The sequence below is a fragment of the Myotis davidii genome, unplaced genomic scaffold (assembly GCF_000327345.1).
Source record: "Myotis davidii unplaced genomic scaffold, ASM32734v1 scaffold1066, whole genome shotgun sequence".
NCBI lineage: Eukaryota > Metazoa > Chordata > Mammalia > Chiroptera > Vespertilionidae > Myotis > Myotis davidii.
The window spans coordinates 211,408-233,243 of NW_006296622.1; the positions used below are offsets into that span (position 1 = coordinate 211,408).

Sequence of the window (21,836 nt, forward strand, 5' to 3'; positions counted from 1 at the left end):
AAAAGTGTGGTTTTGAACTCTATATCCAGTAGTTTGCTTTCCTCCATTTCTGTCATCTGTGTCCTTTTTCTTTGTCTCCGCATTTTTTTTATGCTTCCCTGTATTGATAAAGTGGTTTTCTGTGCTAAGTGTCCTCTAGGGCCCAGTGGTTCAGCCTCCCCAATTACCTGAGGAGGACACTCTTGGTGCACCCCCTTGTGGTCTTTGTGCACAGTCTTGTTGTAGTTAAGCCTTGATTGTTGTGGGTATCACTGGGAGGAATTGGCCTCCAGGCCAATTGGCTGTGAGAATCAGCTGTCTCTGCAGTGGGAGAACTTCTGTGCTGGAGACACCCCTCCAGGGCAAGACTTGCTTCAATCACTTCAGCCGAATTTTAATGCCCTGTGGCAGCTTGTTTAGAATCCCACTCTTCTGTGTGCCAATTCTGGGCTTCCTTTTAAGGAGTTAGGTGCTGACCACTGTCAGACACTAACTTTTGGCTTTTTAAAATTATTATTATTGATTCTTTACAGGAAGGGAGAGGGATAGAGAGTTAGAAACATTGATGAGAGAGAAACATTGATCAGCTGCCTCCCACACACCCTCTACTGGGGATGTGCCTGCAACCAAGGTACATACCCTTGACCAGAATCAAACCAGGGACCCTTCAGTCCACAGGCTGATGCTCTATCCACTGAGCCAAACCGGTTAGGGCTCTTTTGGCTTTTTGCACCCTGTTGAAGCTCCAAGCAATCCACCACTACTATGCTTGTGTCTGTCTCCACAGGCCTTGGCTATAAGCAGGTGGGACCAATCTGTCTGCTTTTCCTGTCTGCCAACTGTCAATCTTAATCACTGATAGGGCTTTAGGAGTGAGTGGTGCTGTTTGGCTTTCTGGGAATCAGATGGATGTTTTTTCCCTGACCCAGATGGGCCATGAGTGGCCCAAAATATTACTCTGGCCTTGGTTATTCAGAGATCCTTGTATGGAGGCCAGTGGGGTTGGCTAGCAATCTGGAGTTTTTATCAGTCTGGTTCCCAGAATAGCAGGGTGGACCGGCACATCTTCCTATACAGTCACTGAGAGTTCTTTGGGCCTATTAAAATGTGTAAATTTGGCCTCTGCCTTCTTTCCTTGGTATAACTCAAAATGCAGGCAGGGTGTGGCAGGCTATATTACCTGTCTTGTGGCTACTGGGAGGGGCTAGCTCTTCAGAGAAGAAATGACCACTTTGGTTTGGAAGCTTTAAGAACGTCCAAATGCAGGAGTCCTGGCCATGTCTCTCTGCCCTACTTCCCTCCTCAGCCTCTCCTCAGACTCCTCAAGTCTGTGCCTCTCTCCCAGCGCAGAAGCCTCAGGTGAGTGTTTGCAATTGAAAAGTCCTATGTTCTGGGTTTAGTGCATAATAGCAAAGACAAAACCAAACCAAAACAACCACTAAACTGCATGTTTCTCTTCCCCCGGCACTGAGCTGTTCAGGCTGCCTCAGCCTTTTGAGGCAGCAAATCTGTGACTTTTCTTTTTCACAGTTGGATGTTATGCCTGTTGCCAAGTGGCTTTGATGCACCGCAGCTTCCTCCTCACATTGTTGGCCCACTGGCCAGCTGGCCCTCTTCAGTCCAGATCCCAGTTCCTACTGTTCTCCAGGTGTTCTCTGCCCTTTCTTGTTGTAAATTGTCTCCTGAGCTGTGTCTAACTTGTGAATTCTGCTTTGATGTTCTCTGACTTAGTTGCTTTTCCAGTCTGGCCCCAGGATGAGGTGCATGGCACATCTGCCTATTGGGCCACCATTTTCTATCTCTCCTTGTTTATTTTATAAAACAATTTGTAAATATATACCAAAGATAGCCAGAGAAAATTGCAGAATAACTGGATTTAACATATATCGAAAGTCTTAAGTTGGGAAACAATTTCCTTTTAAATTCTAAAATTATTTCTTTCCTGAAAGATTTGAATCTATAGGAATTAACCTTTTTTTTTTTTTTTTTTTTGGTCTGTTCTCTGTAGTGAAGTCAGCACATTTATTCAAGGGAAAATACTCTTTTAAAGGTTCATCTTTGTAATACTACTATCTAGGGTTTTCCCTTGCAAATAGTAAAACTTTTAAATTACAAACTCTTAATCCACCTGGTCAGAATTCTGTTTTATTATGTAGGAGTAATTGACATTCAGGAATAGGAAATTTAATGGTCTCTGAATATTCTGTTGAATAAAAAATAAATATCTTTAAAAGTATTTTCACCAATTGATGTCTCTCTCACATCTATGTTTCTCTCTCCTCTCTCTCTCTCTCTCTCTCTCTCTCTCTCTCTCTCTCTCTCTCCCTCCCCCCTCCTTTCTCTCCTCTCTCTCTAGCGCTGCTCAGCTGACCGACTGGCGCCAAATGCAGGGCTCACGGCTGCGAGCCTCTCCTCATCGAGACTGACTGGGCATGAGCCTGCAGCAGGCACAGCAGGGTCAGGATGAGCAGGAGCAGCAGGTGGCGTTGGACTGACGATTTCTGCCTGATACCTGCAGGCCACCTGCCTGCGGGGATCAGGCCTAAACCGGCAGTCCGACATTCCCCTGAGGGGTCCCAGATTGCAAGAGGGTGCAGGCCAGGCAGAAGAACCCCACCGGTGCACAAATCCATGCACCAGGCCTCTAGTAGATAAATAAAGGAAAGCACCTCCAGTCCATTTAGCTGCACATTTTCATGGACTTAAGAAGAAGCTTCTTTAATAGTGAGGGTGGAATTACATATTTTACTTTAGTGCTAACTTTCTTGTTATTTTGAAAAAGAGTATTATTTGATTTCTTAGGTAATGTTAGCTTCCTGAAAAAAATATTCCAAATTATGTACTGAAATGTAGATGTTTGTGTAAAAATTCAAATCTTTGGAGACTATACAATGATATCACCAGTGAGTTGGAACAGCTGTTCTTTCTATGGCTTTACTTTGTTGTCTTCTTTGGAAATTCACCATATAGATATACCTTGTAGGGGATATGCATAGCAACATATTTAATGATTTTCTCATTAACAGAACTTATAAGAAATTAGTAAGTTCACAGTTTGTTCAATGATATTTGAAAGGTGGTCTAAATAAAAAATTAATGTAAAGTCTTAGGGGCTTTTTTCTTTAATTTCAGTAATGATACATAGGAAAGAAAACAGAAGGATTCTGAAATGTTATGAATGATTATTTACTTCTAATTTTTCCCCATATTTTGAAATCCAAAAACTAATAAGTGTTCGAGGGAGTGATGAGATAATATAGTAATTTGATCCTTATATACTGTAAATGAAATTTATTAAAGAATTTAAAGATAGTTTTGGTTCTCTATATCAGAAATATCTTAGCTACATATAAGCAGAGATATGTTAAACTAATAATGTACATAAATTATCTGAATCCTTTGAAATCTGGCCTCAAAAAGTATACTTCAGACAAATATTTTTGGAACATGTTTTGATTTGAATTATATTATGTCTGTACCTCAGTTCTTTCCTGTCACTTTCCTATATTTGTACTTTATAAAGAGAAACGTAAGAATTTCATTAGACTGCCTACATACATTTAAGAAGAAATCTTTTTAAATAATAACTCACCCCATATTTTAATATATACTCTCTAAATAATTGGGGTTTTAAATGAAACACTTGACCCAGGGAAAGGATTTCCTAGCTGATATTGACAAAAATTGAGGTATTTCAGTGTGTGGTTTATGTGTCAGAGATTGGTCAAAGAGGAGAATTAGTTCATGAATTAACATCAAGAAAATCTATTTTTACTATATCTTAAATTTAGTAACTTAAGGAAGTGAATGTGTTATGAACCCTGTGATCATTCTTTGACAGATATTAAAAACTGCAGTGAAGGAAGAAATGTTGAATACATTTTTAAAATTGAAATTATTTTAAAGTAATTCACTATGTAGATAATACTCAAATTGACTAATGTGTTAATATTTACTAATATTTGTTGATAGGATTTTGTATTGTTCACTTTTAAACACATATTTATCTACCCGGTGTAGATGCATAGGATATAGTATACAAATCTAATCACTGTAATATTTTTCACATTTTTAAATTCTGAGATATAAAGCTTCATAAACCAAAATTTTGCATTTCATAGAAATGTATATGATCATACATAGAATCAGGCAAATATTGAAAAACATAAGCTGTGGTTTCGGTGGTCTAAAACACAGTCATTTATAAGTTGAGTAATTTCTAAAATGGATATACTTTATATTGTTTATTCAAGTATTTGTAAAGGTATTTGCTTTAATCTGTGCAATTAATTATTTTTTGTAGGACTGGAAGGAAAAGTATATAAGCCATGATTATTCAAAGATTTTCACTGAAAATATAGTTGAACAGGTTTGTATTAATAATTATTATGATATGTAGAACTTTTTGCTATATTTTCCAGAAGCGCATATTATTACTACAATACTGCTTTAGTGGGAGATGTTTTGAAAGTGCAGTAATTACTCTTTAGGTAAAATTCATATGGCTTAATTCCCAATTTTATAGCCTTAATGATCATATAGTTATAAAACTGTAGAGTGTGTAAATGAACAAAAATTTTAAGATCATGCATTTTTTTGAAGCATGCTCTCAATGTCATAGCTTTCTTTTTGTTTCATTTTTTCTTTATTTCATTTTTCCCCTATGACCACTTATCCCCCCTATATCCTCTTCCATCTCCACCCCCCCCCACCTCACATCCTGCCCCCTGGAATCACCACACTATTGTGTGTGTCCATAAGTTAATGTTGTAGCTTTCCCAAACCACAAAAAATAAGGAGTCATTGACAGATATCTTTCATGAAAGTTTACCTTTGAAAGAAATTAGGCTCCAAGAATCTCTTAGAGATGTCTTTTACAAAATGAACTCTGTTTGAGATTAGTAGTATTCCAAACTATTGCTAATAACTTATTTTAGAGAATATAAGGAATCTTTGATTCTGAGTTATCTCTTTATTTTGTATACTATGAGAAAGAAAAATAAAATACTGCCAATTAAACTATGACACAATGTTTTCTGGTCATTTAGAATGTTTTTATTTTATACATATTGAAAGAGTTATTTTATAATTATTAAGGAATATATGTTATATGTTCTAGTGCACTGCATACACAATAACTTTTCATTTCTGTCACAAATTATAGCATAAATCATTTTAAAAGACATTTTAAAGGGCAACTCAGTTCAGCAAATGCAATACCAACTAAATACATGTATACAAAGGACACACAGATATGCATATGTACTCACACAGGTGACGGCAGGATGAATGTTTTACCAAGCGCTGGGGCATTAAAACTACATCACAGTGGCTGCTTGGCTTTGACTTTAAGACACGTTTTATTTTACTGATGTTAAAATGTAAAAAAAAAAAAAGTCTCCTAAGTGTTAAAATTCCCAAAACTAGTATTGTTTATAACAGTAATGTCAATAATGTGGGACAGACCTCCTAAAAAGGACATCTAAGTGAGCTAAATATTGAATATTCTGCCCTATTAGTTTTAAAATGCTAGTTATTAGTTAAAAGACACAGAATGTACCCTAACCGGTTTGGCTCAGTGGATAGAGCATCAGCCTGCGGACTCAAGGGTCCCAGGTTCGATTCCAGTCAAGGGCATGTACCTTGGTTGCGGGCACATCCCCAGTAGGGTGTGTGCAGGAGGCAGCTGATCGATGTTTCTAACTCTCTATCCCTCTCCCTTCCTCTCTGTAAAAAATCAATAAAATATATTTTTAAAAAGACACAGAATGTTATTCTCTTAATGGTGATGCCATGCTTTATGAGAAAGAAAAATAAAGTGTGCTCTCAATGTCATAGCCTTGTCCAGATGTCTTTTGGTTTCCCATATTTTCTGAAAAAGCCTGTGATGAGTTGGTGGAAGAAATGGAGCATTATGGCCAGTGGTCTGGAGGGAAACATCACGTAAGTTATAATTTCACACAGAAAACTGAAATGTGTATGTGGGGTTGGGGGAAGGGTAGATATTTAGAGAATTTAGGGTGGATTTGTCGTTTTTGTTGTACATCTCTGAATAGTAGGTTAGCCAAGGTTGTCAGGAGAGCTGTGTTTAAGTCTAATTCTGCCATTACCTAATGAGTGTTTAACATTTGATCTCTCTGGGCCTCAGTTTCTCATTTATGCATGTAATTACACTGGCTAGTCCCTAAGGATCATGTCCCAGGCTGGAGTGGTGAGGTAATGTATATCTTTACTGTGTGATGTTGTTCTTAAGGCCACTTTTTATTCTCTGCATTTTTATAGTGAGCTGTAGTGAAAAATACTAAGACTAAGTTTATCTGGTTGATTATCAAAGCTTTTTTTGTATAAAATTTAAGAAGGAATCTGAATGCTTTCAGTGTAAGTCAGTTTTTTATTTACATTCAGTGTCAAGGACTTGGCAGGAAATCTCACTGTTAGTGGTTCAATGTATTTCTTTTCCTCTGAGAATCCTCGCATGCCAACTCATTCCCAATACCAAGAAATTTAAGTGGAATATTCTTGAATATTCCTGCCTCTGTTAAATTACATCAGTTAGCTGATCAGGGATACAGAAGTTCAAAGAATGATGAAGAACTTGAAGTCAGCAAGTTGCAGGCAGGATAATGAAAACCTGTCATAGAAAGACTGGATGCCACAAAGTAGAAGTAAGAAACAAAGCAGGGAAAGCTTGTTTCTATGGTAGGTAACCCATCAAATTTATGTCCATCAAGCAGCTAAGACTGCCTGAAGGGTCACTGTAAAAAACTCATTCTTTAGGAGGCTTGGAAGGGCTTTGGAAATTAATTTTATTTACTTTATAGTCAGCTCTTAAATACACATTTGTAAAAATAATCTAAATGAGCCACTTTAAAATGGAGTTGAAGCTGCCATCCTAGAATCTTGCATATCTTATTCCTCAAATCTTTGGAATGTTAAAAGGGCAAAATAACCTTGAGCTAGATCCAAGAGCAGCATTGTATCCAAAACCACTGTGTGCAAAGATTACAAGAAAGAAGATGTCATGACTACCTAGACCGAAATTAAAAGCATTGTTTAGCATTAGCATCACTGTGCTAGCTTATTCGCACCTATAGAAATGCTTCCTTCTATTGATGTAATTGTTCTCCTTCCCTTTCTCATAAATACCCACTGCTTTTGTTTCCTAATCAGAACACTATTTGGTTTCTGTCTGAATAGGTGCTTTCCAAATAACTATTCTTTTGAATCTCAAATAAACACTTGTTACCTCTTACTTTGGCCTTTTTATTTTGGGGTTAACACATTAAATAAGTAGGGAAGGAGTCTACTAAACTCTGTAATGTTTTGCTTCATGGATATATTTGCAAAGCCATTTTACCTAAGTTTTTTTTGATAGTCTTGCAGTTAAAGTAGATGGTGTGCCATAATTAAACTGTTAATTTCTTTATTTATAATGATCTTGGGATTGAAAAAATTCCAAGATAGTATAAATGTGGATTGCTGTAGACCACACTTTATGATGTCATTTATTTGTTTTTAGGATAGCCGTATATCTGGTGGTTATGAAAATGTCCCAACTGATGATATCCACATGAAGCAAATTGATCTGGAAAATGTTTGGCTTCATTTTATCCGGGAGTTTATTGCACCAGTTACACTGAAGGTCTTTGCAGGCTATTATACAAAGGTAGTTATTCTCCCATTCCTCCTGCCTACCTCTTACCAGTTTTTACACACATATGCTATTTTATGTTTTTATTGCTAAGCAAATCCATTCATTTACTTTGCCTTTTTAGGGATTTGCATTATTGAATTTTGTGGTAAAATACTCCCCTGACAGACAGCGTTCTCTTCGCCCTCATCACGATGCTTCTACATTTACCATCAACATTGCACTCAATAATGTGGGAGAAGATTTTCAGGTAATTATGGGTTTTATTTTTTACATTCCTCAGTCATTACAAAAAGGCCTTAAACCCTTCCCCCCCTTTTTTACTTTTCTTCTTATGTGGCATAATTTGAATTTTGCCAATCTCTATATATAAAAGCCCAGTGACCATTACAGTGGAATGACCAGCATGACCAGTCAACCAGTCCCTATGATGCACACTGACCACCAGGGAACAGATGCTTAACTCAGGAGCTGCCCCCTGGTAGTCAGTGCGCTCCCACAGCGGGAGTGCTGCTCAGCCAGAAGCTGGGCTCATGGCTGATGAGCACAGCTGCAGCAGCGGGAGCCTCTCCTGACTGGGCAGTACTACCAAGTGGCGGCAGCAGGCACAGCGGCTGGGATGAGAGTGAGCTGCACGGCACCCGGCCTGGTTCGGGCTCCTCCTAAATATGCAGTCAGACATCCCCAGAGGAGTCCCAGATTGCAAGGGTCTCAAGTACTTGGGTGCTATGGGTGCTCCTGTAGAACAAGTGGTTACCATGGACGGGTTTTATGTAAGTCCAATTTCAGCCTGTTTTTTTTTTTTTCTTAACTAGTCAAACATATGAACTTATAGTGCAGCTCCTCTCAGAGTGGGCAGAAGCAGCCAGGACATTGGAGGGCCGGTGTCTGGAGAAGGGGCATAGGAAGGAGTTTTGGGCGCATGGCTACATAGGGGTTAGGGATAGGATTGGAATCTCTCCGTAAACAAAAGAGAAAAGATAGGAACCATTGTTTTGGTGGCTACACATGTCTCCCCCTTGAGCAGCGCAGCAGGCTTGCTCACTGTTTGCAAACATGACACTCTGCACAAGTGCAGAGGAGGCGTGCCCCACACTGCCTCAGGAGTCTCTTCAGTGGGTCTCTTCCTCGAGGGAGCAGGGGTTTTTTGGTGTGAATTGCATGAGATCTGAATTTAGAGGTGGAAAGCAGCACCCCAGGACTGAGTTCCCAGGGGGAGACTGCCCTGGTTACCTTCGGGCAAAGGCACTGGGAACCATTCTTGACATTGGGCATGTGTTCACTAAACTGCGTGGCCCACAGATCTGTGCCAGTACCCAGACGTAGTGAGTGGAGGAGGGAAAGGAGGGTGGGCCCGCAGGGCCGCTCGCCTCCACGTCTGAGTGTTGGCTGCAGCTGGGAGGTGGCAGGGAGCAGTGCCTTGGGATTGAGGGAGAGACTTTGAGGGCTTCGGAAGCCCGGAAGTGAGCCCTGGGGTTCGGGAGTTTGGGATAGTGCAGAGGTCAAAGGAGTACATATAAGCAGCCCCCCGCGCCCCCGTGCAGCAGCACCCAGTCCAAAGTGTGTGTGAGGGAGGTGGGAGGGTGGAGCGAGGGTCTGAGAGGGCACCCTGGGCTGCCCGTGGAGGCACAGACATGCAGGTGCAAGTGGGAAGACAGTTTGGCTCTCACTGAGCCCAGTTGCGCTGTTTAACCTTCGTGGCTTCTTGAAGGCTTTTGAAAAACCTTTTTTGGGGGAGGCTTTTCTTTGCCCCCCAGCAGCCGCAGAATCACCACTGGAGAGCCGCCCAATCTCTCCCCACACCCAGTAGGGTTGAGCTACCTGGGAGGGTGAAGAAATGAAACTGGGTGAGTATCAAATGTGCAGTTCCCGTGACCTTCCCTTCCCAGGATAATGCTGTGCTCCCTAACCTCCCATGCACCAAGAGATAAATGTGGATTCGCAAAGAGGCAGCCCCCCCGCCGCCCCAGGAGCTTCTGCCCAGGAGAATAGAGGAGTTACTTCTGAAACCCCTAACCTTTGCTTTAAGGCTATATTCGCTTTCCCTAATATATGTTGCTTGAAGTACACGATGGTTTGTGTTTAGATGTGTGATAAACGTGGGGAAGCAAGGTTTTGTGCTTTAAAATAAGAGTCTGGAGTCTTTGGGGAGGAGTCTCTCTCTCTCTCTCTCTCTCTCTCACACACACACACACACACACACACACACACACACACACACACACTCCTTCCTCCCCTCTTCCCTGACCTGGTGAATCTTCACGCAGAAAGTTAGCCCTAACTCCTCAGAACCCAACCTCGCTGGAGTGGCCTCTGTTTTGATTTTTTCTCTCGCAAGGTTTTTTTCTAACCTCTAAACCGTCAGTCGGACATTCCCCGAGGGGTCCCGGATAGCAAGTGACTATGTCATAGCTTATAAATGGCTATATCCCACACAGTTAAACAAGGAAGGTGGCTTCTGCAGTATTTGAAAAAGAGATCTGTGGCTGTTTAATCCTAATTCATCAGAAGAACCTCCAAACTGTCCACATCCTGTTTATTCTGCATGGGGATGAGCATGCATTCCTATATATTGGAAACAGTCTCTTAGATTTAAAAATTAAAACCTGGCAAGTCTACTCTTAACACTGAAAAAAACAGGATGATGCAGCGATGACATGCATGGACTCTGGCTTGCACATTTTGTGGTCAGCTCTGATCCTCACACTTATAACTGTGTGACAAAGCCAATTACTTAACTTCTCTCTGCTTCAGTTTTTCCACCCGTAAGATGGGGAAAATGGTAGTACTGCCTCAGAAGGATCATGTTATGTACTACTTTTTATACTCAGGGCAAAAAAAAATGTAGCTTATACAACAGCAAGATGCCTTGCACCTGTATGAAAAGTATGGCCACTGGTGCATGAGGCATCCTGGATTGTGAGAGGGCACAGGCCAGGCTGAGGGACACACACCCCCCAACACATGAATTTTGTGCACCAGACCTCTAGTGATAAAATATTAAACATAATAGGATGATACATTTATTTGTTTCATCTCTTTTAGGGAGGTGGATGCAAATTTCTACGATACAATTGCTCTATTGAATCACCGAGAAAAGGCTGGAGTTTTATGCACCCAGGGAGACTCACACATCTGCATGAAGGGCTTCCTGTTAAAAATGGAACAAGATACATTGCAGTGTCTTTTATAGATCCCTAAGTTATTAACTTTCCTTTGAATCACTGCTCCTTTTGAAATGGATGACTGGCATGAACATGTTTGAAGTTACTTGAGAAGATGAGAGGAATATTTAAGTAACTTCAACAGAACAACTTCACTTTGGGCCAAACATTTGAATACCTTATAAAAAAAATTGATATATCATAATGTCTGCTCTGAGCCTTAAAACACAGATTGAAGAAGAAAAGAAAGGAAAAAAATTAAAAGCAAATATTTATTTCTTTGCCTTATTGTCTCTGAGAATAATGACAGTTTTTCTGAATATGTGTTTCAGTTGGTAAAATATTCAGGTACAAATGCACAAATGACAAATGAGACTAGTATTTTCTTATTTAACAATACCTGGGAAGAATTTTATTTATCAACATGTAGATAAGATGGATATAAGTGAAAATTGGCAATTTTTTAAATGTTGGAAAACTGGAATTCTAACTGAATTTTTGTGCAATTGTGTAAGTACTTTTTTGATCACCTGTGTAGGTATGTTTTACAGTACTTCCTGATGGAATATAAAAAACAGTATTGCACAATGTTTGTCATTAAGAAATTTAGTGCAAAATACAGTAAGTTCATATCCAGTTGAAAGCCCTTTTGTTTAGATTGTTAGTGTTTATTTTTACATTTGTATTAGAAATAAAGTCCTGTGTTCCTTCAGATGATTTTTTTCAAGGTAGATTATATTACGTAGATATTAGATTTAGAAAAGCAAACCTTTCCATTTCTAAGTATTGACTTAAGATCACTGACTATCCTTAAGTAAAAAATGTTGTTTTTAATTCTAGAAAATAATGAAGATTACTTTTTCTTTGAGATGAGTAGCAGCATTTTATGATTTTTAAAAAAGTTTTAAGTACTTGAATTTTATATCAGGAAAATAAGTTAGTGAGCCTTCCTTTTGCTTTTTGCCCCCCTCTTTATTCTCTTTTTAGGGAGAATTATTCAGTTTTTTGTCTTCCCAGCATGGTCTCTATTTTATCCTTCTTACTCTTCTTATTAGCTTTTAAAAATCACACTTTGAAATAATTTCCCTCCACAAAAGAATTTGTGCCTTGATTTTCACCATTTCTCTGAGTGAGGTTTAAATATCCTTATTGTAGCTACTGTGTTTAATTTAAAGGCTAAACTTGAGAAGAAGTTTTAAGTCATGGTACCAAAATTCATTTTTCTAACACCATGTGTTAGAAAATTCTGAAAAATAAAATAATTTAAAATAAGTTTCTGTTGTTTTCTTTATTATTGGTGATGTAGCTTAAGAAGATAATTATAATTGAGGAATCCAAAAGGAAATATCTGGAGATAATAGACTATGAATTTTCATTTTGCTTGGTACATTTACATTTCATCATAACTTAATGAAAACTCTATTTACTTTCAAGTGGAATTAATATCTTCAATCTCAAAATGACTAGGGGTTTGATCTAACTTATTTTACAAGTGAGGAAATAGAAATATATATTATTTTATTCATTTTTCTCTATTTTTTTATTTTATTGATTTTAGATAGAGAGAAAGGGAGAGAAAAAAAGAGAGACAGAGAAACATTGATTTGTTGTTCCACTCATGCATACATTCATTGACTGCCTGTTGTATGTGCCCTGACTGGAGATCAAACCCACAACCTTGGCATATGGGGATGATGCTCTAACCAACTGAGCTACCTGGCCAGGGCTCAATATATATTTATTCAATTGTGTTTTTCAAGTTTCTACTGTAGGCTAGGAACTATTACAAGCATTGAGGATGTGGTGATGAGTAATTGTAACAACAATTACTGGGAGATGCTCTTAGAAAATAAGGAAGTTGGGTTCTCCCTCTTTTCTTAGTAGCACTTAATACCTAGAGTAAATTCCTCCTATCCATGAAGTTCATTGAGGAGACATTTTAGTAATGATTTGTGACTTACATTTAGTATACCTCAGGGATGGTATTCCAAATATGTAACAGTTGGCATGTTATAGATGCTATCCAGTCAAGACAGACTCTGCTTATAAAAACAGAATTCTACTAATGCAAGCCAGCATGCTGTGCCTGTAGCACATTTCAGAGGACCGATGTACCAGGTCCTGGTTCTTTTCAGTGGTGGTACCCATGGGTGCTAACCTTTATTCACTATTTTAATCACATGCAATGTTTCTAGAAATTGGATGGAGGTGGTCAGCTGAGTGCATGGGGATGTCCTACTGACAGCTTATTTTCCTTCTCATTCCATATTTAATAAAAGAATACATGTACTTTTTAAAAGAAAAATTCATGATTAGTGAGGGAAAGTGAGAAATTCCCATAAGTAAATCAGGAAATTTGAAAGATGGAAAAGAGACAGGACTGGATAGATGGAGAAAGCTGCAGCTTGAAACTTGCTCAACTTGGACAACCATCAATCTGTACTGTGTTTTTGTGAGTTCACATTTTTTAGCTCCCACATATAAATGAGAAAGCATACAGTATTTGCCTTTGTCTGACTTACTTCACTCAACAACACCCTCAAGGCTCATCTATGTTGTCACAAATGGCAGTATTTCCTTCTTTTTAAAAAAATTTTAAAAAATATTTTTATTGGTTTCAGAAAGGAAGGAAGAGGAAGATAGAAACATCAATGATGAGAGAGAATCATCAACCAGCTGCCTCCTGCACACCCCCTACTGGGGACTGAGCCCACAACCCAGGCATGTTACCTATCCTGGAATCAAACTGTGATCTCCTGGTTCATAGGTTGATGCTCAACCACTGAACCACACCGGACAGACTGTTTTTCCTTCTTTTTTTATGATTGACTAATGAGGCAGGGGGTCCCGCGGGGGTGAGGCCGACGGAGTCCTAACGAAGCATGCCCGACTCTGGAGACCAGGTTCAAAGACGCAGATCTAAGTTTATTGTGTAAGTGCACCAACATATATAACTTTTTGGACCAATCAGAAGTTTACACAATCCTTAGGGAAACCAATGGTAGGAAAGATCAGGGTACTATGTAGGGGCTCTAGGGGGTTTGCTCAGGTGGGCACAGCCACTTCCCGGTGTGCTGAGGAAGCTTGTATAGGTGGAGTGTGCTCACGCCATTGCATCTGCCACTGCACTGAGAGAAATTTCCTGAGCTCTTCCCACAGACTAATACTCTAATGTGTGTGCATGTGTGTGTGCGTGGTGCAACTTCTTTACCACTTTACCATCAGTGGACATTTAAGTTGTTTTTATGTCTTGGTTATTATAAATAACTAGAGGCCCGATGCACGAAAATTCATGCACTGGGGAGGAGGGGCCTCAGCCCGGCCTGCCCCCTCTCACAGTCCAGGAGCCCTCAGGAGATGTCCCATTGACAGCTTAGGCCTACTCCCCACATCAGTCTGGCCTCCCTCTGTGGAAGACGACTGAGCTGATCAGGAGAAGGCACTACCCCCATCACCCCACTGCTGCTGCCACTGCCGGCCATGGTCGCAGAGGCTGCGAGGTCTGAGTCCGGGGTCTCACAGCCACTGGGGCTCATGGCTGCCTGAGCCCCAGGCCTTGCAGCTGCTGGGGCTCATGGCTGCCTGAGCCCATAGTTGCCATGAGCCCCAGGCCTCACAGCTGCTGTGACTTTGTCCAGATGGACGTCCAGAAGAACGTCTGGAAGACGTCTACCCTAGTTAGCATATTACCCTTTTATTAGTATAGATGCTATAATTAACATGAGTGCAGATGTCTTTTTGAGATAATGATCTTGTTTCCTTCAGATATATACTCAGAAGTGGAATTGCTATTTTTTTTAATTGTTTTAAGAACTGAAATATTTTTCTATGGAAATAATTTGCACATTATTATTTAACTTACAAACAGTAGAAAGAGAAGAATTCCCATAAGTAATTTAATTTCATTAAATAAATTCTATTAATGTCAAAGATAAAGATTTATGTTTGCATGTGTGTGCATGGGCATGTATATATTACCAAAGGCTTTAAATGTTCATGGCAGTATTTTTTTCTAACTCCCCAATGTGCATTGGAGTCAGCATGAATATTTTCCCCTAACACAAATACTTTAGTTCTAGTCTAGTATATTAATTTTCTCTATTAGGCTTCATTTTTGAAAAACATTAGTGATTTACCAGTATTGGTAATGTACCTTACAGATCAAATTGTACCCCTCTATAGAATAAAAATATAGAAAACAATTAACATGTAAATTGAATATTCCATCCTAATGACAGAATCTCTTTATATATTCCTCTACCACTATCACTATTTTCCTGTCTGTCATGTGCACTCAATTTTTCTGCTTGCTAAGCACTAAAGCCCATCTTGTATGACATTTTGGGGACCTGACTTCATTTGGAATATGGAGTGGTCTGTTCAAAAGATCTCTTCAAGTTGCAGGAAAAGCAAATAATATTTTTAATCACAGTTGAGAAGTCAGTTTCAGTAAATACTTAATTTTGACTAGATGTTGACTATTTTGGAAAATTAATGTCTTTAAGACTTTATGAAAACAGCCTTTGTCAAATAGGACTGTTAACCTGAGGTTTTTAGAATAGCAATACTTTTTAAAAATATATTTATTGTTGATAGTATTACAGATGTCTCCCATTTTCCCCCCTTTACCCTCTAGCACCACCCAGCCCCTACCACCACCACCACCCAGATCATCACCAGCCTATTGTCCATGCCCATGGGCTATGCATATAAGTATATAAGTTCATTGCTTTATCTCTTCTCATCCCCCCAATCCCACATCGAAATATGTCAGTTTGTTCTATACCTCCATGCTTTGAGTCTTATTATGTTAGTCGATTTATTTTGTTCATTAGCTTCCAAAAATAAGTGAGATGATGTGACATTTATCTTTCTCAGATTGGCTTATTTCACATAGCATAATATTCCCCATGTCCACCCATGCTGTCCCAAAGGCTAAGAGATCCCTCTTTGTTTACAGCTGCATAGTATTCCATTGTGTAAATGTCTCACAGTTTTTATCCATTCATCTACTGATGGGCACTTGGGCTGTATCCAAATCTTATCTATTGTAAATAATGCTGCTATTAATATATAAGGGTGCATATATTCTTTCTGTTTGGTGTTTGGGGGGTTTTAGGATATATTCCCATAATTGGGATCACTGAGTCAAACAGAAGTTCCATTTTTAATTTTTGAGGAAACTCCATGCTGTTTTCTATAATGGCTACATCAATCTGTGCTCCCACCAGCAGTGTACTAGTGTTCCCTTTTCTCCACATCCTCACTAGCAATTGTTTGTTGATTTTTTAATAATAACCATTCTGATAGGTGTGAGGTGATATCTCATTGTCATTTTAATATGCATTTCTCAGATGATTAGTGACTTTGAACATTTTTCCATATGTCTCTTGGCCCATTGCATGTCCTCTTTGGAGAAATGTATATTCAGGTACTTTGCCACTTTTTAATTGGATTGTTTGTCATCCTTTTGTTGAGTTGTATGAGTACTTTATATATTTTGGATATTAACCCCTTGTCAGATCTATCATTGCATTTTGGAAGATTATGTGTTTCTAGGAATTTGTCCATTTCACCCAGGCTGTCCAGTTTGTTGTTCACAGTATTTGCTTACAATTCTTTGTATTTCTGTGGTGTCCGTTGTTATACTGCCTCTTTCATTTCTGATTTTATTTATTTGTGTCCTCTATTTCTTGATGAATATGGCCAGGGATTCATCAATCTTGTTTATGCTTTCAAAGGACCAGCTCTTTGATTTATTGATCTTTCGTCCTGTATTTTTAGTCTCTATGTCATTTATTTCCACTCTGATCTTTATTATTTCCTTTCTTCTACTTACTCTGGGATTTTCTTGTTGTTCTCTTTCTAATTCGTCTAGTTGTAGGATTAGTTTATGCTTTTGTGGGGGGGGGGCGCAGAAGGTCTATAATGCTATGAACTTCCCTCTCAGGACTGCTTTTGCGATGTTCCATAGGTTTAGGGTTGCTGTATGTTCATATTCATTTGTTTCCAGGAAGTTTTTAATTTCTTGCTTGATCTCATTGGTACCCATTTGTTGTTTAATAACATGCTACTTAGCCTCCATGTATTTGGGTGTTTTTTTATTTTAGTGTATTTCTAACTTCATGCCATTGTGTCCAAGAAGATGTGTGGAATTATATTAATCTTCTTGAATTTTTATAGACTTGTTTTTGTGTCCTAAAATTCAGATATTCCATGTGCACTTGTGAGGAATATATATTTTGTTGCTTTGGGGTGAAATGTTCTGTAAATATCAGTTTGATAGGTCTGATCTAGTGTGTCATTTAAGGCCTCTGTTTCCTTGTTGATTTTTTTTTTTTTTTGGTCTGGAAGATCTATCCAGTGATGTCAGTAGGTGTTAAAGTCCTCTACTATGACTGTATTACTGTCAATCTCTCCTTTAAAGTCCATCAAGAGTTTTATTATATACTTAGTTGCTCTTATATTGGTACATATATGTTTACAAGGGTTATATTTTCTTGCTGAAACATTTCCTATAGTATTATGTAGTGGTCTTCTTTGTCTCTTTTAGTCATGCTATGTCTTTTGACTGGAACATTTAATCCATTTACATTTAAGGGGTTTATTGATGGTATTTATTTATTGCCATTTTTATTTTCTTTATAACTATGATCCTCTCTCTCTCCTTTTCTTTCTTCTTAAAATTGTCCCTTTAACATTTCTTGCATTCCTGGCTTGGTGGTAATGTACTCCTTTAACCTTTTTTTTTTTTTTTGTCTGGAAAGTTTTCAATTTTAAATGATAGCCTTGCTCGATACAGTAGTCTTGGATTTTGACCCTTGCTTTTCATCACTTCAAAAACTTCATGCCACTCCCTTCTGGCCTGAAGTGTTTTTATTGAGAAACATCTGACATTCTAATGGGAACTCTTTTGTACATCATTTTCTCTCTCTCTCTTGCTGGCTTTAAGATTCTTTCTTTGTCTTTAACATTTGTCATTTTAAGTTTAGATGTGTCTAGGTGTGACTCTCTTTGGATTCATCTTGATTAGGACTCTCTGTGCCTCCTGATTTTGTGTGAAATTTCCCATCACCAGCTTGGAGAAGTTTTCTATAATTATTTCTTTAAACAGGTTCTCTATTCCTTTCTCACCTTCTTCCCCTTCCTGGTATTCCTATAATGTGGATTTTGTTACATTTCATGTTGTCTCAGTGCTCCTTTAAGTCAACTTCCTAAATTTTAATTCTGTTGTTCCATTTGCTGCTCTAATTAGGTATTTATTTCTACCTTGTCTCCCAAATCACTGATACAATCCTCTGCTTCATCCAATGTACTTTAATTCCTTCCAGTGTGTTCTTGATGTCAGATATATCATTCTTCATTTCTGTCTGGTTCTGTTTAATGGTTTCTATTTCCTTTTTCATGCTTCTATAGTTCCCAATGAGTTCCTTGTAATATGCACTAAATTCCTTAAGCACCTCTATAACCATTGCTTTAAACTGTATATATGATAGGTTGCTTGCCTACATCTCATTTAGTTCTTTTTCTTAAGATTCCTTTTTTTCTCTCATTTGGGGGTTGTTTCTTTGTCTCCTCATATTAGCTGTCTCTTTGTATTTGCTTCTATGTATTAGATAGAACTATTATACCTCCCAGTCTTTGTGGTATGGTTTTATGTAGAAAAGGTCTTGAGCAGTCTGGTGGTGCAGTTTTTTTGATCCCTTGAGCTGGATGCTCTAGGAATGCCCTGTGTGTGCATCATTTGGGCTCTCCTGTTCTAATTGGGGCTTGATTGGTGATGTCCCATTCATGGAAGGGATCTCCCCTCCAAGTTTCTGATAGTGAGGTTCAACCCCAATGTCATCATGCCAGCTGTTATATGGGTGATGACAGATGGAATAAGACACAACAGGACCAAACCAAAACCACTATGAAAATCAAGCCACTGAATGCAACAATAGGAAAGATTAAGAAGGAAAAAGAAAAGAAAGCAAAGCAAAGAAAAAAAAATAAAAAGAATACTAAAAAATGTGTGACCAAAGACTTAGAGGTGATATAAAGAAAAAGGGAGAAAGAAAATGAAAAAAATGGCTAAATGGAAGCAAGAAGGAAGCTAAAAGAACTAGTATAGGAAGAAAAGAGAAAATAAAACAGAAAATAAATGAAATAATAATAATGAATTTAAAACATGGTAATAATGGATATATTAAGATATAGATAGGAAAAATAAAACAGAAAACAAATAAAAAATAAATAAAATAAAAATTAAGAAGAACAAACAAAAGTAGAATAGAAACAAAGGAAAGAGAGAAATTAGATATATGTAAGCAAAAAAAGAGAAGAAAGAAAAAAGGGGGAAAAAAAACATAAAAAAAATAGTCCACTCACATACACACCAAAAAATAAAACCACACACACTCACACATTCAAAAACCTTTGGGTCTGATGTTTATGGAGCTCGCTGGATTTTGCTTGGATGTTGTTAAATCTGGTCCCTTGTGTCTATCCTGGGTCTCCTGGAAGCTGCTCTAGTGCAGGTGAATGTGAGTCATTGTCCCTTTCTGGCCCTGGGCAACCTGATTGAGTTCCGAGAGGTTGAAGCCCCTAGTAATCCAGCAGGCAGGGCCTCCTTAACCTGGAGGCTGGGCCTGCCTTGAGTCTCACACCTTGATTGTCTGTGTTCTGAGCTATTCTCTCTTCCCCCACAGAGCTGGTTCTAGAGGTGACAGCTGCAGTTGCTCAGGATCCTGCTGGTGTTCACTTAGCTGCATGGTCCAGGCAATGTCTCCTGCAGGTTCACACAGGGTCTGGATTGTGGGATGCCTATGGGTTCATGCCTGGGGCGTGGCTAGTCTAGGTGATGGTGATGCAGGGCGCTTAGCCAATGCCACTCCCCACAGCCTCTTTCCAAAGAGGAGGATTCTTCAGATCTCTCTGTAGCTCCTGCTGGATGGCCGTAGGCAGTGGCTGACTTTGGACCCCTCTGGAGACCCAAGAGCCATTTTACCAGTGGTCAGTGTCAGACCGTACCAGCGACACACTTAAGGGTCAGGCTCAATGAGCATCAAAGCCCCACTGAAGTCCTGCTCCAGAAGGGTGTCTCCTGCATAGCTGCTCTCCCACTGTTGTCATAGCTGGTTCTCACAGCCAATTGGCCTGGAGGTCAATTCCTCCCAGTGACATCAACAGCAACCAAATCTCAACTAAAACAAGACTGTGCTCACAGCCCACAAAGGGGTGTACCTACAGCTCCCAGCTCAGGTGACTGGGGAAGCTGATCCACTGGGCTCTATAGAATACCTAATACACAAGGCCACTCTACCAACTCATGGAGACATAGCAGCTTTACCCAATACATAGAAACAAACACAAAGAAGCAGCCAAAACGGGGAGACAAAGAAGTCACAAATGAAAGAAATTGAAGAAAGCAAAGTACTGGATATAGAGTTCAAAACTATGGTTATAAGGTTACTCACGAATCTTTTAGAAACTTCCAAAAAAAGGGGGAGAGGACCATTCAGAAATTAAGCATACACTGAATGAAATAAAAAATAATATAGAGATTCAACACTAGAGTAGAGGATTCTGAGAATCAAATCAATGATTTGAAATATGAAGAAGCAAAATACACCCAACCAGAAGAGCAAAAAGAAAAAAAAATCCAAAAATATGGAGATAGTGTGAGGAACCTCTCAGACAACTTTAAGCATACCAACAGTCGCATTATGGGAGTGACAGAAGAAGAGGCAAGATATTGAAAACGTATCTGAAGAAATAATGACAGAAAAATTTCCCCTACCTGGTGAAAGAAATAGACCTACAAGTCCAGGAAGCACAAAGTCCCAAACAAAAGAACCCCAAAGAGGACCACGCCAAGACATATCAAAATTAAAATTCCAAGAGCTAAAGACAAAGTGAGAATCTTAAAAGCAGCAAGAGAAAAGCAGTTACTTATAAGATAAGGGCTAGGGCTAGAATTAGAGTTATGGTTACGTTAGTGTTAGGCATAGGGCTAGGACTAGGGAGAGGGTTAGGTTTAGGTCTTAGGGTTCAGTTAGGGTTAGGGTTATGTTTAAGGCCAGGGTTTGGATTAGGGTTAGGGTTAGGGCTAGGGTAAAGTTAGGGTTATGGTTAATGTTAAGATTAGAGCTAGTGTTAGGGTTAGAGTTAGGGTTAAAGTTAGGGATAGAGGTAGGGATAGTTAGGATGAAGCTTATGGCTAGGGCTCAGCTTAGCGTTAGGTTTAGAGCTAGGGCTATGGTTACAGTTAGTGTTAGGGCTATGGTTAGGATTAGTGTTAGAGTAGGGTTAGGTTTAGGGTTAGTGTCTAGGTCCTTTACTGAACAGTGGAATCACCTGGAAAGTTAGGGTTATGGTTAGGGTTAGGTTTAGGCTTAGAGGTATGGTTAGGATTAATCTTCAGGGTTGGGTTAGGGCACTGGTTGGCAAACTCATTACCCAACAGAGCCAAATATCAACAGTACAACGATTGAAATTTCTTTTGAGAGCCAAATTTTTAAAACTTAAACTATATAGGTAGGTACATTGTTATTAACTTATTTAGGGTACTCCTAAGGCTTAGGATGAGCCACATTCAAGGGGCCAAAGAGCTGCAAGTGGCTTGTGAGCCGCAGTTTGCCAACCACTGGGTTAGGGTAAGGGTTATGGCTAGTGTTAGGTTTAGGGTTGGTGTTATGGTTAGTGTTGGGTCTAGTGTTCATGTTAGAGTTAGCGCTAGATTTATGATTAGGATTAGGGCTGGGGTTAGTGTTAGAGTTGGGTTAGGGATAGGGATAGGGTGAGGGTCAAGGTTAAGGTTAGGATTATGGCTAAGGCTCGGGTTAGGGTTAGGGTTAGTGTCTGGGTCCTTGGCTGAAATTGGAGTCACCTGGAGCATTAGTGTTAGAGTTAGGATTATGTTAAGGCCTTGGGCCAGGATTAGTGTTAGGGTTAGACTAGGGTTAGGGTTAGGGCTAGGGGTAAGGATAAAGGCTAGTGTTAGGGTTAGGGTTAGTTTTTGGGCTAGGGCTAAAATTAGGGTTAGGTTTAGGGATAGGGTT

The 21,836-nt window shown here is 39.1% G+C and overlaps 1 protein-coding gene across 2 annotated transcripts in view; it reads left to right on the plus strand.

Annotated features, from left to right (window-relative positions):
* The window catches only part of PLOD2 (procollagen-lysine, 2-oxoglutarate 5-dioxygenase 2), a 161,102-nt gene extending 149,043 nt beyond the window's left edge, over positions 1–12,059 (plus strand). For both annotated transcript variants that reach the window (XM_006772125.2, XM_015569374.1), the window contains 5 exons: positions 4,283–4,348; positions 5,818–5,922; positions 7,499–7,645; positions 7,755–7,880; positions 10,676–12,059. In XM_006772125.2, coding sequence (XP_006772188.1) covers positions 4,283–4,348; positions 5,818–5,922; positions 7,499–7,645; positions 7,755–7,880; positions 10,676–10,831 — 600 coding nt within the window. In that variant the 3' untranslated portion in view covers positions 10,832–12,059. The remainder of the gene's footprint in view (positions 1–4,282; positions 4,349–5,817; positions 5,923–7,498; positions 7,646–7,754; positions 7,881–10,675) is intronic.
* Positions 12,060–21,836: the final 9,777 nt, after the last annotated feature.